The sequence below is a fragment of the Leuresthes tenuis genome, unplaced genomic scaffold (assembly GCF_036924035.1).
Source record: "Leuresthes tenuis unplaced genomic scaffold, fLeuTen1.0.hap1 SCAF_20, whole genome shotgun sequence".
Taxonomy (NCBI): domain Eukaryota; kingdom Metazoa; phylum Chordata; class Actinopteri; order Atheriniformes; family Atherinopsidae; genus Leuresthes; species Leuresthes tenuis.
The window spans coordinates 15,083,941-15,105,024 of record NW_027325374.1 but is presented as its reverse complement, the minus strand read 5'-3'; the positions used below and the strand labels follow the sequence as shown (position 1 = coordinate 15,105,024).

General features: G+C 39.4%; 2 protein-coding genes across 3 annotated transcripts; both read left to right on the top strand.

The window, feature by feature from the left end:
* The first annotated feature begins 1,840 nt into the window (after positions 1 to 1,840).
* LOC140278490 (protein kinase C and casein kinase II substrate protein 3-like) lies at positions 1,841 to 9,220 on the top strand. 2 transcript variants are annotated; one of them, XM_072373508.1, is made up of 10 exons: positions 1,841 to 2,057; positions 3,568 to 3,638; positions 3,760 to 3,916; positions 4,133 to 4,368; positions 4,933 to 5,088; positions 5,463 to 5,638; positions 5,733 to 5,853; positions 7,084 to 7,151; positions 7,310 to 7,389; positions 8,574 to 9,220. In XM_072373508.1, the coding sequence occupies exons 2-10, from the start codon at positions 3,582 to 3,584 to the stop codon at positions 8,684 to 8,686; spliced, it is 1,164 nt and encodes a 387-aa protein (XP_072229609.1). In that variant the 5' UTR covers positions 1,841 to 2,057; positions 3,568 to 3,581; the 3' UTR covers positions 8,687 to 9,220. The 2 variants fall into 2 exon arrangements, with proteins under 2 accessions (XP_072229609.1, XP_072229608.1); XM_072373507.1 differs by lacking the exon at positions 1,841 to 2,057 and adding an exon at positions 2,252 to 2,385.
* A 1,757-nt stretch (positions 9,221 to 10,977) lies between these two features.
* LOC140278591 (circularly permutated Ras protein 1-like) lies at positions 10,978 to 21,002 on the top strand. Its single transcript, XM_072373632.1, has 21 exons — positions 10,978 to 11,063; positions 11,205 to 11,306; positions 12,539 to 12,790; positions 14,561 to 14,785; positions 14,921 to 15,055; positions 15,141 to 15,221; positions 15,306 to 15,379; positions 15,571 to 15,756; positions 15,855 to 15,896; positions 16,096 to 16,185; positions 16,339 to 16,490; positions 16,609 to 16,690; positions 17,179 to 17,309; positions 17,519 to 17,603; positions 17,718 to 17,824; positions 17,964 to 18,076; positions 19,359 to 19,476; positions 19,994 to 20,134; positions 20,394 to 20,487; positions 20,575 to 20,601; positions 20,693 to 21,002. The coding sequence occupies exons 2-21, from the start codon at positions 11,216 to 11,218 to the stop codon at positions 20,780 to 20,782; spliced, it is 2,316 nt and encodes a 771-aa protein (XP_072229733.1). The 5' UTR covers positions 10,978 to 11,063; positions 11,205 to 11,215; the 3' UTR covers positions 20,783 to 21,002.
* Positions 21,003 to 21,084: the final 82 nt, after the last annotated feature.

The following is a 21,084-nucleotide window of genomic DNA, read 5'->3' as shown; positions in this document are numbered from 1 at the left end:
TTATCTATGTTGCTTATAAATACATTAGTTAAATTAGAAGATTTTTTTTCTTATTTTCTATGACATTTTCTGTCCAAGCAGTTTCAAGATTTTACTAACCTCTCACATTGTCTTTTTTTTCCAGTATTCCCAATGTAGATAGGATTGCATAATTGATACTAATTCACTGTCTTATGCAACAACATCAATTTTGGTTTAAAGCTGAACCAATGCAACATTTTTGCATTGGTTCACACTGCAGACTACTGTTTCGAATAGACAATAATCACACAATTCAACAAAATACGCACCCATACTTAATAAATGCCACCATTTAAAAGATAATGATGAAACAAAGGAAGCAAAGGTGCAGTTATTTCTTCGCTCTAATGTGTCCTTCAATAACAGTTAAAGCTTGTAAATCCACACCGTGTTCAGTCCAGGAGATAAAAAATGTTCTCAGCTTGGTTGCATACAAAAGATGATCTACCTGTACTACAAGTACAGCAAAGCAAAAGCCCTACTACTTTTAACAAGCTACACCAAGCCATACCATATCATACCAGAACATGTAATGGAAACAATTTTGCTGCTACAGTTTAAAAAAATGAACAAACACATTTGTACTGTATATACACATATGCAGGGCAGCTCTCTGTATTCCTCTCTCTCACGATTGTGCCGTTATCTTTCTGAAATAAGAATTGAGCAAAGATCCTTAACATAATGTGGTTACACACTTATAATAACAGTTTAAGCCTGTCAGAAGCACTTTTACATAGCTGGGGATTGCCTAATTGTGTTACACTGTGGCTGTTTAATCAAGGATGAAATAGAGTTTAAGAACCAAACACTTAGGAAACGATCATGGTTTGGGTTAAAGCACATCATTTCACAATGTTAACCACATGTTCAAAAGCTCCATTTTCAGTGGCAGCAGGATGATGAGCCTGCTGGAAATGTATTCAGATGGTTGCTTAAGGTTTCCCAATCTTAAAATACAAAAACTGCTGTTTTTCAGTGGAGGACACTTTCCCTAAAAGAGTATAAGAGTCTGTCATGACTAACAGTAACATTTTATTTTACTTCAGAACTGAGGAGAAACTGTTTAAAATGTTTAAAAAACATTTACAAGATGTAAATGAGGCCTCATTTATAGCCATGACTTATCTACTTATCTACGCTATGTTCCTTGATATAAAGAAGGCAAAGATAACCACACTATAACCAACATCATGTTACCAAAATTAAATAGATTATAAAATAACATAAGTGATCATTTGACTAGAACATAGTGTTGACCAAAAGAATATCAGATAAAAGAATATTTAACACATACTTGGTTGTCAAAAATAAAATTTCATGTGTGTCATTATTGAGCTTTATGGTTGACCTGAAGTAATAAAACAACTTTTAAAACTTTTGCCATGTAGGTTTAAAAGGTGACGTGTTAATGTTGTGTTGACAACTTGTTTCTGTTGCTCTCAGCTGGCCACAGAAAATCAGTTTCAACACGAAGTCGACTGTAACTCTGGATGCCTCCAGTGTTCTCATTTCACTCCTGGCTTGTATCCAGAAGAGTACAGACTGAGTAAAGTAAATAGTGTAAAGATGACCATGCTGCTTACTGTGCTCTCTTTCTAGCCCTCACCAAAAACAATGGCAGCTCACAGAGGAGCACAAGGGTGACGTAGCAGCACATGGGAACCCCCACCACTGTTGTCACACACGCTCACTAATAAGCTCTCATGACTGTGTGCCACTCCGACACGATTCTGTGACCAGTGAATTGTCAAAACGAAAGTTTAGCATCTCATTAGCACCATATTGAGAGAGACAGAGGGAGGGACAGGCAGAGAGAGGGAGGGAGGGGGGTGTTTCCAGCTGTTTTTCTAATAACAGTGTGGAGAGAAGTTAATAGTCATAAAGAGCTTGAAGAGCTAAACAAGCTGATAAGAAGACAGCCAGTGAGCAAATGATGGGGTTGAAGTAAGGCAACAGAAGAAAAAAGAGAAAAAGGATTCATTCTGATGCGGCTGCAAGCGACTCACAGCTAACATAGGAGAAGAAGAAGAGAGGTAAGTTTCTTTCTTGTTTGCCCTGAAGCCAATTAGCATCAGGGTGATTACCATGCAACTTAATCAATTAGTTTAAGTTAATTTTTTTGTCCTGGTGGCTTTGGGTGTTTCACACCCACTTTGAGATCAACAACGTGCGTGTGTGTAACTTTAAAAGCCAAGGGAAAACTGGGTCAGCGAGAGAGGAGAGAGGGGGAGAAGCATGTGTTAGGGGAGGAGAGGCGTACTGGGAGAGGGGGGAGACAGACATGGAGAGAAATCCTCAGTAGCCTTTTAACTACAGCAACAAGTGGCCACTTGAGTAATCACTGGTTATTCAGAGAGAAATGTAAGTGATGGTTGCTTCCAGGCATGACTGCTCAGCTCTCACTTTTTGTATTTTTAAAATTTTTCTTGGCTTACGAATGAATTATTTGGAATCAAAATTGTATATGACTATACTGAATTAATTTGTTGGTGCAATATAATGAGAAGAGCTTCTGAGTCCTGTTTCCAAGTTGCTCAGGCTTGCTTTTCTGCCTTTTCCTCCGCCAGGAAAGCAGAATTAGGATAGAGTTAAAAAGACACTCTAGTTTGAGCGCACAGGGACTTTCTACTGTGTTTCCACTTGCTGGACCTCACTGAAAAAATCATGAAAAAACATGATATTATAAGCGCTAAGAGGGAAAAAGGTCTAACTCTTAGTCAAGTTCAGTCTTGTGATGAGGTGTGGTTAGACAATTTTCCAGCGCTCAGTCAACAATGTGCCAACACACAGACAGAAATAGGCCTGAATGTGACTGTCATTTGCATGTTTATGCATTCAACTTCTTCCTTGTGTTTAATTTCCCCTTTCTCTCAGGTCTGCCTACCCTGTGAGCTTGGCAGTATACTGTGAAAAAAATGCGATGTGGATATTTTATTCTGCTGAAATCTTTCATGTGAAGCCGGATAGCGAAACCGCCCTGTTGCATTCATGTGGTTGTGATTCTTGAACTGACAAGAAGGAGTCAGACATGGAGACACTTGGTTCTAATAGGCCTTGTATTAGTCAGAGCAAAGGGAAAGATGACCTTTCCTTGCTGTTTATTTTGGGAAAGCAACAGGAAGAATGCTGGAGCAGCTGTTCTATTCCTGCTGGCAGATCCCACCCCTGTGAATTCCAGTTCACCACTGAAACGACAGTCCCCTCACTCGACTTGTGGGTGTCTGCGCTTTGAATAGTGTTAATAACGTCTTGTCTGGATCGAAGTTGTAATTGTAAAAGATCAGCTAGGTGAACAGTGAGGTTTTGACTGACAATTATTTGCTGTCAGGCATGCCTGCCATACAGGAGGAACAGTTTTGTTTACGAGGAGGGTGGCCTGCTGTATCTGCACATTACACTGTGCAGACATCCAGCCTGTTGCATAATAATCAGTGTCATCTGCTTGCCAATAAAAACATCTTTCCATGCTCGTTCTGCCTCTCCACCAGTCTAGCATCTAGCTGGTATAACACAAACAGATATTTATTGTGCTTTCTGAGACAGACGCATTTGCGGTAATGGCGAGCCTCCCTAAAGAACCACTTGAAGATGCCAGGAAACAGAGCTTCTGGATGGTGAGGAAGATTCATTATAAAATCTACACATTTTTACCTCGTAAATGCACAACTGTAGTTGAGTGTGTTGTTGCAAGAAGATTATTCTGATACACGAACGTCTTTTCTCCATTCCTCCCAGCCAGGGAATTATGTACGTACGGTGCACCGAACTGAACGGTCCTTCCAGGCCTGCAACGACATCATGGCCTGCTTCATGGAGAGAGCAAAAGTAGAAAAACAGTACGCCCAGCAGCTCAGCCAATGGAGCAGCAAGTGGAAGTCAGTAGTGGATTCTCGTAAGTATGAGAAGTTGAGGGGTCTAACACATGTACTCGCAAGTCTTTTTGACTATCGCACCTTTCATCAAGTAAGAATTATGTATTTATGTTTATTAAATGAGAGCATCTGCCCTTTTCTGAAATTTCCAGTTGACAAATTAGGTCATTTCTTCTTTATTGGTTACATGACTCACCCCTACACTCTGTACAGGTGACTATTTTTTGCTCCCCCAGGGCCGCTTTATGGCTCCCTCATGAGGGCGTGGCAGTGTTTCTTCACGTCCACCGAGCAGTTGTCCACCCTCCACTCCTCCATCTCCCAGTCGCTTACCTCAGAGGAAGGAAAGCGGGTGAAGACTTGGCAGAAGGAGACCTTCCCCAAAAAACTCTTCTGTGGGTTCAGGGAGAGCTACGACAACAACACAAGTTTTTCACGTGCGCAGAAACCGTGGTCCAAAAAGCTGCAGAAGGTCCAGCACACATATGTCATTCATATTTGCTTGTGTGCAGAGATGGGAATGGGTAGTTGCTGTAGTTGATGTCCACGTCATGTACATGTCAACCTTTTTTCTCTCTGCCGAAAGAAAAAGTCTAGCCAGATAGCAGTGAATGAGTCAAAACACTCATTCAGCTAGCTGACTTTGTCAGACCAAGATTTATCTGATTTTATGACTTTTACTTTCGTTATTTTATTTCCAGTCACTGTTTGGTTAGGCTCGGGCACTAAAATGGCTTGTCAAGGTTTTTGGGGGGTAGGTTATACTTTGGGTTTGAATCACCCTTTTTAATAACATTTACATTTTATTGTTGGAAACCTCCACTTTCATTCATTCTTGGTTGCCAGGGTAATGTGTCCTGCTCCAAGAATATGTCCAGAAAAAAAAAGTTTCTGACTTTCTTAGTTCTGCTGCTTTTATTGAAAAAATTGTGTTCAACTATTCAGACGTGAGAATGATCTGGACGAACAAAACTCTAGAAATGGCAATTTTCTACTGAGTGAATAAAATGGATATATATGAATATGTTATCAACAGTTGGAGAAGGTCCGAGTCGCCTACCACAAGTCATGTCAGAGGGAGCAAGCAGCCCTGGACAAAGAAAAGCAATCAAACGAGAACTCTGAGTGGAGTGAGCAGAAAAAGCAGAAGATCACTGAGGCCAGAGAAAAGGCCACAGAGGAGAAGGAAAAGGTCAGGAGATATGTTACCACACTGCATAATTCCAGGCTGATTTATTTGCATCATGCTTGGTTCACTATATGTAACATAGTTAAACATGTTGCATTCCAAGAGAGTTTTATTGGCCTGCTGCTTGCTGTGATATTTATTCACTTGAGAAACTATTAAGTCTAAACATGAGGCCCAATATTAAGTTTCTGTTCCAAGCTTTTCCCATATATGGAGCTGTGTGATTGTTATTCTGCTCTGTGTTTATGGAAACCATCATGGGAACAATGGAAAGCTCCAGATGATTTATATGTTATATATTCTGTTGAGGAAACACCAAACTCATTCTGGGGAGAATACTGTTCATCATAAAAAAGTTTCTTCTGAATTCCTTGTAGTGTAGAGATCGATATGAGAAACTCCTGGAGGATGTATCATCCTACACGCCTCGCTACATGGAGGAGATGGAAGCCATTTTTGAACAATCACAGGAGGAGGAGAGGAAGAGGATCAGCTTTCTGAAGCAAGTATTTCTGTCCATCCACAGACATTTGGACATCACCAACAACGAGAGGTGAGCAGCCATCTGAATGTGTTTGTGTACAAAGGAAGTGTATAAATCAAGGTAAAGCGAGTGATCTGTATCCACTGCTCTGTATCTGTGTCAGTGTTAAATCAGTTTACAGTGAGCTCCATCAGACTCTGATGTCCATTGATGAGCAAGACGATCTCAAATGGTGGAAGAACAATCATGGTCCCGGCATGCCAACGGACTGGCCAAAGATCGAGGTATACAAAAGTTTTTGCTCAAGAACATGCAGATAAAACTCAAACTCTTCAGGTAGAAATAAAGGACAACACAAATATTTACTGTAAATCAAAATAACAAGGATTTTGTTGTTGTTTTTTTCCACCGGAGATGTAAAAAAAAATAATGTATCAAACAGGAAAATAGTATAAAAGTGAATATTATTTTGAAAGGAAACTCCCCTTCCTGTTTTCATTTTTGCAATTTTGAATGCTCACTCTTTATACCCTCCATCCATTATCTTCCACCAAGGTCAGGTCATGAGGGGGAACAGGTCCTGGAGGGAAACGCAGACATCCCTCCTCCAGTGACACTCTCCAGTTAGCCCTAAGGGATCCCACGATGTTCCCAGGCCAGAAATTATATATGCTCCCTCCAACGAGTTCTGGGTCTGTCCCAGGGTCTATTTCCAATTTCAAATGCCCAGAAAACCTCCAAAAGGAGGTGGCCAGGTGGCATCCTAATCAGATGGATGAACCATTTCAGCAAGCCCCTTTCAATGCAGAGGAGTAGTGGCTCTGCTCCAAGGTCCCTCTGGAAGTTCCTCACCCTTTCTCTAAGACTAAGCCCAGATACTCTCAATGAATGAAAAAACACATTTCAGCAATTTCATTCTTTTGATCACTACCCAAATCTCATGCCCATAAGTGAGGGTTGGAATGAAGATGGACTTTCGAAAGCTTTGCCCCTCAGTCCAGCTCCCTCTTTCCCACAAAAAACTGGTACAGCACCCAAATTGCTGCTGATGAAGCCCCTATCTGTCTATCTATCTGTCACTTTAACTTGTCATCATTTGTGAACAAGATCCCAAGATTCTTACACTCCTCCACTTTAAGTAAAGAGCACACTTGAGAACCATGACGCGACTTGGAGGGGAGTAGGGAAAGACACTTATCCCGGCCACATGGCTGCGAACCATTCTGGAGCCAAGGTTGGACAATTGATCAGAGCCCTCCCTGGATTAAACTTACCCAGAGAGGATGAGTAGCATGATCTCCCTATAGTTGGAACACACTCTACCACTCCACAGACAGTGTCCGAGATCTCCATGCGACATTAAAGAGACATGTCAGCCTCACATTGTCCATAGCCTCTTTATACCCCACATTAATAATGGTCTACATTGTGTTTTTAAATGTACAGAAATGAACTTGCAGTACATTTTTTGTTGATTTTTTTTGTTGTTGTTTGTTTGTTTTGTCTTTTTCTAGGAATGGGTCCCACCAGTAAAAAAGCTAAAGAGAAGAAAGAGAGACCAGAAAGGAAAAGAAAGCAGACCGTAAGCTATTCTGAGTGGTGTGTTCATTTTACACCATCTCATCGATGATGAATAAATGACAATAGAATCATGGATTCAACCACTAGACATTAGAATAGAACGATACACATTCAAGCCAAAGTCATAGTTACGCTTTTTGACATGTCCTCTTCTACTAGTGTGATGATTGGGGGTGTGAAGGTGAGAGCTATGTACGACTACGTGGGAGAGGAGGGTGATGAGCTGTCCTTTAAAGCAGGTGACAAATGAAGTGTGAAGCATTGATATGATTGCGGTGTTCAAGTACGACTTTTACACAAAATTACAATCACCACATAAAGAAAAAAATAAAATCACGTAAGTGGCAGATACAAATGCAATCTGTCCTTCTAAAGTTATGGCAGACAAGCTGGTAAACATACATGCGCTGTACACAATTTAGTCCCTACCAACGTGGCAAATTACCAGATACAGCTTTGATTTTAATTCTGTCTCAATTCAGTGTATGTGCATATTATGCCAGTTCATAAGAACTTGTCCAGCTAAGGGAACAAGCACATTGCATATATCTCATTTCACAATCAGTATATAGGAGAGTTTACTTTATATTTGACTATGATATATAAATATATCATATATAAATATAAATAAAGATACATATATATGTATTTCTGATTATATAATCAATAAGTAATTGTGATTAATTTTTTTAAGTAACAAAATCCTGTAGGTAGTAAAAATGTAGCTAATTTGCTGTATGTAATTTGCAGAATATCAACAAGACAAATACAAATGAGGTAATCATCAGAACTAACAGAAGGACGAGACTATAGATATATAATCAAAACTATTATATAAGTATAGTATAAAATAACTCAAATCATTAGCCGTCATGAACAAATGCATGTTGACAGAAATCACCTTAAAATGCTTAAAATACATGTACATACTGAAAGAAATATGAACAGGGTCAGCAGCAAAAGACATTTAGCAGATGAAATGTACACTAGAATCTTTTATTCTCTTTATTTTGTCATCAGACAGCCCCTTATGACATATAACTGAAGATGATAAGTCCATCTACAATCTCTTTAAAGCCCCAGTCTCCTTTGATACTCTTAACTTTCACCTCAAGGAGTGCAAAAATCAGCGATTTACTGCTTTCGTGTAAGTTTGGCTTGTCACAGAGAAACATAACCAAACCATCTGATTGAGACATTGGGAAAGCAGCAACTCCTGTGTTTCACAAGGTCAAATTTTTTGTTAAAGGAGTTTGGTGGCTTTGCAGAGAGCACATACTGACTTAAGTCTCCCATCAGGATGGGGTGTCTAATGGCAAAGTAAAGCTTTTGAAAATATTCAAAATATACCGTTCACTCGACTTTCCAAAGTATTATTGTATATGAGCGTGACTCAGTTGAGGTTTACTGTTTCTAATTGCAGGTGAGGTCTTCCTGAAGGTTGAGGAGGAAGATGACCAAGGATGGTGTCGAGGGGTACTGAGCGGAGGAAAGGAGGGCTTCTACCCAGCCAATTATGTTGAAGTTGCCGAGTGACATCACACTGCATGATGCATTAGACCCTGAACATTGTTTTTTTCTCACAAAGAGTTTTTTTTATTATTATTATTATTGTTCTGAAATTAACATGTGTGATTATTATTGTTTAACATCAACATTGAGGTTATGTCAGATGTGATCTGCTCCCAGCCATGTTTAAAAATCTAAAATTTTTAGGCCTTAATATTCTTACCTACTTACTTTGCTTGAGTACTTCTCCAATATGACTTAACTTATCAAAGACTACAATGTACCATATGTGCTGAATGTGTATATGTGTGAGAGTGTGTCTGCATGCAGGTGTGCATGTTAAGAAGAAACAAAAGAGAAGATATTTATTTACTGCCACCATGTATGAGTCATTAGGTCACTGAAACAAAAAAGAAGCAGATAATGATACACTAGCACAGGTTTACAATGCTGTGTGCATGCAAGGTTAATGTTTACTTCATTAGTGTTATGTAAAAGCACACAGAATTACCTCGAAGGAATGGATTTTCAAATCAAAATAAAGGTATAATTATTTTGCCACTAATTATGTTGGCCCATGTTATTAATGTTGAGCTCCAGGAAAACAGTGCCTTTCGCCTCTTGATTCTCTACCTGAATGTGTTGGTTTCACTCTGGAAAATGATGACTGTCGTTACATATGTTGATGCTTCCAAGATATTTTTACATCCGTCTGCTGAAGAAATGAGTTTGTTTTTACTCATAAGTAGATCAAATTTGCTGCAGTGAACAAAAACTTTGCAGACGGTTTTTGCCTGTTTCAAAGAGGACTCTGTGAATGTTAGGAGGAATGGAAGCACTTGTGAATTGACTCTAAACCTGCTAAAGATGAAAATCACTTAACTCACAAGCTCTTTGCAGTGTGGGCAAAAGCAAACTCACATTCTTGGGGTTTGTTTCAGGTTACCGGGTACTCCGGCTTCCTCCTACAGTCCAAAAACATGTATGTTGGTGATTCTAAAAGAACCCCTAGGAATGAGCGTGAGTGTGCGTGGTGGTTTGCCTCGTTTGTATCTGTGTTGGCCGTGTGATGGATGGCGACCCGTCCAGGATGTATACCTTTCCCACTGCAACCCTGAATTGGATTAAGCAGGTAATGGACGGATGAATAAATAGATCTTTCAGGTTAGAGAAACTACTTCTTCTACTGAATTACTGAATTACAACCACAAACAATACAGACCTTACTGCCACACCCTGGAGACACTTATGAAGCCTAGTTAATTTGCGTCAAACTGCTCAATATAAATTCTGAATTCTGTTTAGTTTTTGTGGCTTCTCAAATGATCACTTGAGATTTGTTTTGTCGATGAATGCAAACCCAGCTACTGAGAGGTTATACTTTCCCATATGACCCCATGGTTGTGACTTGCAAAACAAAACTTCATCGGACGGCACAACAAAGTTTTGCAAACACAAGAAAACTTCAGAAAAGCAGCAATAAAACAAAAACATCAGAAACCTGCTGTGCTATCTGAGATTCTTTTTGTGTGTTTTTGGGGGATGTTTTTTTGCATCAGGACCAAATAAATAAAAAGAAAAAAAAGCGTTGCAATCTCAAGCCTTACAAACATAATTTTCTGGGCGCTGAGGCTCTTTCTCAAAACTAGGGCTCGTGAGATAAAGTGTGTTATGTAGCTCACACATCTGATGCTGAATAGAAACATCACATTTTACCATTATGGTGTAGAAAACAATCAGAGGGTTTCTAACAAACCGTAAAATCCTCTGAGTCACCAGATTATACTGAGGAAAAAAGAATGAAGCGCAACCGTGCATGTTGATATCTAACATTATTCTTAAAGAAAAGGTGATCGTTCAAAGTGATGTCAGACTAAATCAGGGGATTGTTTTGTATCTTTTATGTATCTATTTTGATTGAAAATAAAAAAAAATAACAACTATTTCTTGGGGGTGAACATTTTTCCCACATACATGCAAACATTTAAACAAGATCATAAGGTCATGACATATATATGCAGTTGCTGTGAATCAATAAACCAAGAGAATAGTCAGATTAGGATATTATTTATGAATTTGAAAAGCTCATCTTGACCTTTGACCTTGTACGGCCCTGTTTCTAAATTCAGCTTCACTTGACTTTGTCTACATTCCATAAATGTTCAACGAGAGTTGGTCAATATGCTGTAAATATCTGACAACCCGCCCTACTTCACCACTTTGTGAACGCAGCACTGTGTGGTTCCACAGTGGACTGTCAAGGAAAGAAACCAGTTGGACAAGTCTCTGAAACAATAAATGTATGACAGTATTGTGAAGCAACAGTTGGAAAGCTTCTGATCGCTGCGAGGATTTCAGACTTGTTACTATATTGTACAGTCCTCTTTTGAAAGACACTACATGTGTGAGTATATTTCCTACATGTTTTATTCAAGTGAATGAATATGTCCAAACCTTTTCAACTGAATATGTACATTTTTCTGAAGAAGTAATTGCACTGTGATTACTTTTGTGACTTTGGACTTTTTATTTGTGTCACTGTCAGGTTGAACTACAATGGAATTTGCTTGTAGGTTTATTTTTGTGCCGCCTTCACGGAGTCAGAGAGATGGCCAACGATCAGGTGCTCATCTCATCAAACGCTCAGGTGGGACTTTATTAATACTTAACTTAAACGGACACATCGCATTTCAAGGAATCCATCAAAGAGGCATTAGGCAGTTACTTTCAGCTGTGTCTGTCAACAACTGGTATTCTACATTCTCTGTGTGGGGGATGTCAAAAGAAGTTGTGGGAAATAATGGGAGTTGTTAAATTAATTATAAGTTAATGAGGATTAAGAAGTCCAAATAACATATTGCTTTGAATATCAAAAATTGAGGATACATAGCTGTGTAGAGGTACGTGTGGGTGGTTTTTGTCTTTCAAGGGTTACTGATTGTGTGAGTCAATGAGTGAGTGACACACACACACACACACAAAACCTCTCCTACCTGTATTTGTGGAGGCATTCTTTTCAGGAACTTTGTTCTACTCTGCAAAGATATGTGCTACCTAAGTCACGCTTTCTTTAACCATGAAGGTCAGCATCGGTTGTTTTGGGTTTTTTTCATCCATGCTCACAATGTTTCCTGATTTAAGCTATTCTGAATGTTTTGTCATCGAGGGAGCAAAATTCAAAATTGAATCTCAAAGATTAGCAGTTGATTTGAAGTCACCTGAGTGGGTGTTTTGAATGAGTGGAATGACACTCATGAGTGAGCGGGCACCATGATTTGGCTCATTTTTAGAGGAGGAAACTTGACTATTTATTTGTGGACGTTTAACAAGTTGCAATCAAAAGAGATCTCTGGGGAATGTAGAAAAACGAGTCCTTGATCCTTGAACCTTTACCCATGTATGAAATGTCTTGACAAGGACAGATTGCCATCACTGATGAAATTCTAAAGAAAAATCAAAATACATAATACATGCATAAGTCTGTGGATTGAATCTCGGCAGAAAGTATGTCATGGAGCAAAACAAACTGAGCAAAGAAGTTGTTCTGCCAAAGAATGTTTAAAGAGGAATAAAGTTCATCCTTTGGAATTGCCAAAAGTAAGTCAAAGACTTAAAAGAATGTTGTGAGAGACCTGAAGTGAATAGTTGATTTGAGGAGCCTACTAACATCCCACAGCTGACAATGTCCTGCAGGGAAGAATAAGATCAAATTCCTTTGATACCAAAAGCAAAGGTTAACATGATTTCACTACCTATTGATTAGCTAACCCTAAGTAAATAAATTGTTAAGTTAATTGGGTACTCTTTGTACTGAATCTGATTTTAACATTTTAAATGTTAAAACTCCTCCGTATTACCTTCTTTTCCAATTCTTTTCAGCTCTCCTTCCTCCTGTTAACTGGATCCGTCCTCGTACTGCTCCTCCTCCCCCTCCAACACATTCTGCAAAAGCCAAAGCCCAGCAGTCCCCCACTTCTTCTCCCAAGGTCACCAAACAGTTGGAAAAAAGCAGGGAAGTGAAGGTCACAAATCCCACTTCCTTCTATGAGAATGCAGAATTTCACAAGAGACTCGAGGCAGCTTCTCCCCTGAGTAGAACTCCTCAGCAGACAACACCACCTACAAAGACAGGTACATTGAATGTGGCAATACAAATGTATGTATGTATGCTTTATTGTTGAAAAAAAGTTCTTGTCACCACCTAACTGAAAATCTCTGTTTGAGTTCTCGCGTCTCTAAGGTCCTTTCTCCTTAAAGGTCACGTCTGCTGTGATTGGTCACTTGATTAGAGTGCTTGTCATTCTGTGTTTGAGATGTATCAAATTGTCTGCAGGGAATAGACATCATGGAAATATGTTACATACGCTGTTTTCAAACATGGAACACTGGAAATCTCTGGAGAAAAGCAGGACCAGATGTTTCCCACATGTTTACACAAGGAACTTTAGAGCAGGAGATTATTTGATGGAGATGGGGTCTCACAACAGAAAATACAACCGAAAGGCATCAGCATTGAGGGCAGAGGGCGCATGAAATGATCGCTGTCATTCTGTGAGCAGAGGACAACAGTTTTGAACAATACTTTATTGATTTCAACGTGATTTCACAATTCATTATTATTATTTGATTTTTTATAAATACAACAGATTTGGATATATGCATAATATTAAAGACACAGTACAAGTGGGCATAAACCAGAATAAAGCAGCACCCCTTCTCTGCACTCCCACAAGCTCATCGTGAATGCTCCGTAGAATTTGCTGCTCAATTCACACATAAGCACATTTGCTAATTTGCCTGACTTCTTACTTTGTAGCATGCCAGATTATCCCTGCAAGAAATGTGCAACTAATCCTGCAGACATTTGCGTTCTCACATGGAGCCCATCCAGAATTCCCAGGGCCCCAGGGCACTTGTAAGAACAGCTCCAGTGACGTAGACAAGTAACAGAGCAAAAACCTAGAATACAAACAAGGCAGTTAGGGAGATAAGGAAAACACAAATGAAAAAGCATAAAACTCCGGCAGCTGGGTCACCAGAGAAATGCAGGAAAAAAACTGAAAATGCAGTCATTTTCCATACAGTTTTTAAATTAAACCATTAAGAGATCTTCTGTAATTTTAGGCTTTTTGATGATCAATAAAGAATGTTTATGCCTTTGAAGAAATTTGAGCTATTCAGAGATATGGTTAAAAACTGGTATAATGTGATTACATTAGGCAACCTAGTAGCCTGTTCTAATAAGGTACTATGACTGAATGTCATATCATATTATCTCACTTATTTTGTAGATGCTATCTGATAGAAAGGTAAGCTCTATTCTTACTATCTATTTTTCTTACAGCAGCTGCTCTAAGCCACGTATTACAGCATCATCGCTTCAATTCCAATCCTTATGGTAAACAGTAAATCAGTGTGTTATCAGCCATTCAAACCTTGACAAACTGAATGCAACAAAAGTGAACACAACTACATACAAAATGAACAATTTGGACAAAGCAGTTTGAAACTGACCTCAGTTAAAGTCCCTGCCCCAGTAAATATATTTTAACAGCCTTTTTATGTGAAATGAAACTCGGTTTTCAGTATTTCTGTAAATTTTTTGAGGATTCTTTGCAGATATGGAAAAAGTCTGTTAAATAAAAGAGAAAAACTGTTTGAAATTGCCAATATTTTTTTACAAGGTGGGAGGGTTAGGGTTAGGGTTATCTGCACATCTATGACCCCCTTAGATGTGGAGTTTGTGACTGAATTCATTTTAAATGCATATAAAGCTATATAATACAAAGAAAAAAATTTTTAACAAAACCCTGAAAAGCATTGATGAAATCTTGATTAAATTGTTTTTTTAGATGAATTACTCCTTTAACACTCTACTCTACTACTATCTGCTTAATTCAGCTCTTCTTCCACCACATATGAGACCTGCAGCAAATAGCTCGTCCCCATCTTACAACCGACCTCTTGCTTCCCCCACCACCAGCCATCAGATATTTACCTATGATGAGCCAAAAACACAACCTGATTTTATCAAGCAGCCCTTGGATCCTTACTCCTATAATACACCAGAAGGCTCGGGTGGTGAGGTGAAGCTCCCGGCTGATACTGGCTTTGTGTCGACATCAGGTAAAAGGCAATATCGTGTCTTCTTCCTTGCACTCCATGTTAAATTGTTTTTGGCATACATTCCAGGTTTTGTGGGTTAAAGACTACAAATACATCATCCTTGTTTCTTCCTCTTCCTCTCATCTTGAACTCCAGCACAACCCCTCCCTCCAAGACCTTCATTTATGAATTTAATGCCAGAGTACCTGGAGGTGTTACCGTCATCACTATCATCTCCCTCATCCCCTCAGAAACCTCCTTCAGCCTTGCTGCTTGCCTCATCACCTACTGGTAAAGTTATTTATATCAGACTGTGTCAAGCTATTAAAAGAAATTGAAATGCAAATTCTCTCATGCAAAGTCATTCCCACCTCAGGATCAGCAGATAAGGGGCCTCTGCCAGGAAATCCTAATGTGGTCCTTGTCAGTGTAGGAAAATTGCTGTCAGAGGAAAGAGGTTGGCAGGCTTTAATCATTATCACCCATCTAGTTTGATATTCAGTCTTATTTGCTTGTGGTGATGATAAAATTGTTTTTCCAGAGCAGCCCACACAAGGAGAACCCACCTTCTGCTCTCAGTGTGGCTCTGTACTGAACACCTGCCATGACAATGTGGTAATTACATCATAGTTGACCTTTATTCTGAATCTGAACACTATTAGAAGCAGATGATCTCAAATGTTTATCACAAATGTTATAACAAATGGGAAATATATGAACATGTCATACTTCCAGAGGCAGTTGATCATAATGAATTACTTGATTGCTTCTGAGTGGGCACACTTTCTCATTTTGCTGTATTGCAGGTTGAAGTATGTTGCTTTTGTCAATCCTGCAATTTGACCAGCTCTCCCAGTGCGCTCCCGCATCCTCTAAATGCTCACCAGGATGGTGTCTTTCTGCTCAACCCCGATGAAAAGCCCCTGTGTGCTGTTGATACACTGCTGCTCATCTGCATCGACGTCTCAGGCTCCATGAGCATCACCTCCCAGGTTCAACAACAAAACTAAAACTTTACACTTGCTATGATGGGGACACTTATCACAGCATGCTCTCATAGCTTCAGTCCATGTTGTCTTTATCTTGTAAGGTGTCAGAGGGAGAGCATAACATCCAAAGATCCAGGCTTAAGGTGAATAGTTTTATCCTTTCTGTTGCATCCATAGAGCACTTGAAATAAGTCCTAACATGCTGACGGAGTTTGCTTTACAAATGTAACACACCCAGATCATCGTGAAAATGGCCACTTACGTAACAATGATAACAATAATAATAGCTGCGTAAAGATGCTATCAAGAAACTGTTGCTGACAATGATTCTATTATCGCCAGTTTGTCCAAGAAGCTGTGTTACAGTGTGTTCAAAGACTAAGTGAACAACAACTTGACACACGAGTGGGGCTGATCACCTTCAGCTATCAGGTACATAGGCTTGTTCAAAATGGATTTGGATGCATATATATATATATTATATGTCCTCAGTACCATATATCCTCAGTTCTCTTTACTGTCTGATTATTGTGTGTAAAGTTATTGCTGTTGTTTTTCATCATCTGCTGACGCTTGTACCTCCAGGTTACAATGCATGGATATGAGAATTTCCCATCACGTTCCCTGTATGGTGCTGAGTTGACTGACAGAGACTACTTGAAAGAGGCAGCAGCCGGTTTTCCCAGTCCGCCTCCACTTACACAAACCAAAGACTGCCTACAGAGACAAGTCATGGGGTGAGAAAAAAACAGCAATTGCTCTCGCCTGTTTTTGTTTTTAATTTGATGATGTAGTATATGAATTACATCATATCTATTTATGTTCATATTCTCTTGTTGCTTTCCTTGATGAAAGACTATCTGCAAATGGAGCCACAGCTCTGGGTCCAGCTGCTCTCCTTGCAATTGCAATGGCCTCCCGACAGCCAGGCTCAAAGGTCAGTTTGGCTCTGAAGTCTTGCCAGTGGTTGTGTATATATTAAATGTTACTTGTTGTAAACAGACCTGGAATTAGCTATATAGTGAAGTAGACTCTAAAACTTTATAATAAAAAAATGATAATTTCAAATTAGATGCTTTGGCTGATTCTATGGGATTTTATCTATTGGAACATTTGCCTTCTAATGGAAAAAGTAAAATATGGAAGCAGGCAGGACATAAGGGGAGAGGGAAGAGTATGATTAGCAAAGAGATCAGCTGGAATCAAACAACTCTAGCTATTTGCCTGATAGGTCATCCTCAGCTAACAGGGTTAAATAACTGTTAAATAACTACTTCCTCAATTTTAGGTATGATCATAATTATGTTAATAGAATGTAAAAGCATACCTTTAACTGAGCTTCAGTAATTGAATAAACACATGCAAATACTTCAGTTTTGTTTTAAACACCACAATCCTGATCTGCTATCCCTGCTGATCTTAAAGGTCATTATCTGTACAGATGGGAAAGCCAACGCAGGGTTGGGGAATCTAGAGAAGGAAGACAATGATGAGTGCACCCTCCTCTCATCCACAATCTTCTATCAGGAGCTCGGGGAGTATGCTGCAAATCAAGGGTTGGAATATTTTTTTCCAAGTCATTTTAATGTTTACGTTTAATTCAACAGCTTTGACAGCGATATTTAGATAGATGAAGCAGTGTCTCTCCACTGACCAAAGGGATGTAATTGCAATAGAATCCTTAAGGTGGAGAAGGACTGTTGTTGATCAGTGGATCTAGATGTGCTGCCATGAAGGTCATTCTGAAATAGCCTTGTTTCCTCAGCGTGACAGTGTCTGTGATGTCCATAGAAGGAACTGACTGCAGGCTGGATGAGCTGGGAAGACTTGCTGATCGCACTGGAGGGAAAGTAAGATGCTGTGCTGCATGTGATTAGTCTCAGCAACTGGGTCAGTTTTACTTCTTTTAATGCCACATTTAAAACATAAAATCATGCATTTCTTGTGTTTTCAACTGTCTCTAGGTTTTAATAGCCAGCCCCAACAGGTTGTACACAGAGTTTGACCAGATTATCCAAAATAGGACCATAGCCACTCACTGCTCATTGACATTACTGCTACCCAAATCACTGTAAGATCTGCACTGTCAATAACCACAATACTAGTATATGCTTCGTGGATTATTGGCACATAAATAAAAAACATTTAAGCCATTGAGATTACATAATAATGAAACCAAAAACACTGAGTTGTGTTCTCTTTTGCTGCAGGTGTATGAGAGGAGAGAGGGAAGCAGGGCACAAAACGACCAGAGAGGTGGGGAATGTGAACCCAGAAACAGAGATCACCTTCCAGTTTGGAGCCAATGGTCAAGACGCAGAAGGTAAGAGTAAAGGGGTGACTGACAGACTGACAGCACTGTGTCATTTTCTATCGGCTGGCATATTGAGAGATTTCAAAGTAGAGCAAATAATGGGTGCTGACTGGTTTAAAAGAATATTTCAAGATATGATTTCTGTTGGTGCCAACCAGGGACACTGAAAGTCACACAGTGAAATTGCACTGGCAACAACACTGTGAAGTGAGAGACAGACCGTCATTTCATGTGAAAACAACAGCTAATGGAGGAATATAAAGAAAAGAACCCAGTAAATAATGCTGCTTAGCAACAGCACACTCACACATTTTTCAGCATCCAAGACAGAATTATTTCCTTCCAGACACATGTCATCTACCACAACCTGGGATTGTATTTAATACAAGGTAAAAACTGCAGCAGGAACTGACAAGAAACAAACTATTGTCTATTTTAAAAAATAACTTAAACATCTCAACAGCTCATTTAATGACAAGGACGTAGTTTTGCACAGATAGTCATGGTACCCACAGGGTTCATGTTCATTCTGATGACTTTGCTACATCCCTGATTGTCCTCCATCATGACTACAAAGCAAATTCCCATTGGCATTAATCCTTGCTAACTCAGCTAACCCTCCCAGTTTGTGTTATGCATTCATTTCATGGAAAAAAATAAATAAAAACCAAAGAAAAAAACAGAAAATCTGAGCTTTTAAGCTTGGCCCTCTAAGTTAAATTTAATAACGGTTCCAATTCTAAACATGTAGCAATGTAGTTAAACCTGTGGCATTGTATTGTATTTTAAAGGGTTATATCCACACAGACAGAAAGTACTGATGTCAACATAGAACAAATGGCGTCATGCGGTGTGAAAAAAATGGACTGTTTCAACCTAAAGTTTAAAAGAAATTATGCAACTGAAGTTTGGTTGTGAGTAAAGACAATTGGAAGATATTTTCATTGAATATTCCGTCGTTTAGGTGGAAAATTAATTGTTGTTGCTCATTTCTGTACAAACATTCAGCAACATCTGTTTCGTTACTTATGATGACAAATTCAACTCTTATTGAAAACTTCCTGTAAAGGAGAGATTTCTCATGTGAGCCGGTGAGATCCTCACACACGGAGTTCAATCAAATATAGTTTTGTTATATTTCCTGAATTTTCTAATCACACATGCAAACCTGTAAACGACATCAAGCTGTGATAAAATCAAACATTTATATAGCTGTACTCCTAAAAACCTACAGCCAGAATGCAATGTCACACTTACCAGCATCATCTTTGTTCACTTTGTTTATTTGTAGTGCCAGCACCAGCTCCTGGCAGCTGCGTGTCCATCCAGCTTCAGATCAGATACAAGCACAGGAATGGACAGACGATGCTCAGAGTGTTGACAGCTGACAGACGTGTCTCTGATGACAGGTGAAAATGATGCTGCCATAATCATGGTATTTTCTCCATCTTTGAAAATGACTTTCCCCCGAAGAGCAACACTGTTTTAGTATTCAGTATTTGCATGCCTATGTCCCTCTCATGAGCTTAACTAAGTCATTATCTACCAACAACTTAAACAAATGAGGTGTTTCTCCCCTTGGGAAAATAAATGATTAGATGTATGTTTGATACCAGTCTCAGTGAACCCTTAAGCAAAGTGGTTTTGAGAATCCAAGGAGACTGTTGCTGAGATACTGGAGCTTTCACGCAGAAATGATTGCACCATTTAAATAATTTCTCATTCATTGTAACATTTTGTTGCACTGTGAATGAACCACTCGGCTTAATCTGCATGCTTCATATACCACATGAAGGTCATGCAATTCACTGTCTGAAAGGAAACAAAGTGGCCCGTATTCCTGCTTGCACAGTACTATAATGGCAAAGCTGCCGCTGTAAATGTTGAGGAGCCCTCTCATAACAACACAGTTGTCCTCCTTTTCAGCTCGGCAGTCCTGTCCTCCCTGTCTGTGGCCATCATTCAGCTCAACTCGTCACAGGCCAGCGCCGCTCTGGCTGTCAGGGGCCGCTTCCTCGACGCAAGGAGAGAGGGAGAGCAGCAGCTGAAGCTTATTGAGAAGGCAATGTGAGTAACAGCAGGAACCTCGATCTAGCAGAAACATTAGTCAGTGACCAGAATACAAGAGCTACTTTATGCAAAATTCTGACAAAGGGATTTAACGAAGGCTGCAAACATACATACATACAACAGCAGCTCAAATGAAGGAAAACTGCAAAACGGCATGTCTCTGAGTGCATTTTTGTTTATTGGATGCAGAATATTTTCTTAGGCTTTACAGATGATCAACCATTGCCTACTTTACAAAATGTCTGGCTCTTTGCAGAGAGCATAATCACAATGCAGAGGACAAAGAGGAGTTCCAAGAATGGGTAAAAAAAATGGAGCCAATATACAACAACATACAGAACTTCACAAGGGTGAGATTTCAATGTTTGCTGGATTCCGAGCGTCCTGTTGACATCACCAAACTTAACATAAACTTGATTCTTTTGGGTTTTTTTCAGAGAAAATCTGTCATTTCAGACTGTCAGGTAATGCATGCCTGTATAGTTACACTGCTTCAAACTGGAATACTTACAATGCCACCCATTCTGTGGTTTTTAATTCTTCATTTCTCTCCAGTCTCTAACAGACGCTGGTGCAGCACTGCTCTTCACCATGAAACACAGCAACAGGAAGTCCATTTCATTGAAGAATAAACATCAGCTCTAGCCGGAGGAACCTCTCCTCCTTTTCCCTCGTTGGAAGCCGATCAAGTAATGAATCACAAATCCAAATACTGCAGTTTGACTGTAGCTGAATGAATTTCCTTGAGATACTTCACCATGCTAGCTATATTAAAATATATGACACAATGCATTCTTATGATTGAGACTTCATTATTTTTAGTATCACATACGGAAACTGCTGAGACTGTAAACAGTAAATATGGGTGTGTTTGACAGCGTGGAACTTGTGAAAAAACAAACTACGTGTCACAGTTTTTTGCAAATGCAAGAAGAAATGTGAAACCT

Coding starts and splice junctions, on each gene's coding strand:
- LOC140278490 (XM_072373508.1), top strand. CDS start 3,582: ATGGCGAGCCTCCCTAAAGAACCACTTGAAGATGCCAGGAAACAGAGC. Junction 5,089..5,462: donor CCACAGAGGAGAAGGAAAAG/GTCAGGAGATAT, acceptor AATTCCTTGTAG/TGTAGAGATCGATATGAGAA. Junction 7,152..7,309: donor AAAGGAAAAGAAAGCAGACC/GTAAGCTATTCT, acceptor CTCTTCTACTAG/TGTGATGATTGGGGGTGTGA.
- LOC140278591 (XM_072373632.1), top strand. CDS start 11,216: ATGGAATTTGCTTGTAGGTTTATTTTTGTGCCGCCTTCACGGAGTCAG. Junction 14,786..14,920: donor TGGCTTTGTGTCGACATCAG/GTAAAAGGCAAT, acceptor CTTGAACTCCAG/CACAACCCCTCCCTCCAAGA. Junction 15,222..15,305: donor ATTGCTGTCAGAGGAAAGAG/GTTGGCAGGCTT, acceptor TTGTTTTTCCAG/AGCAGCCCACACAAGGAGAA.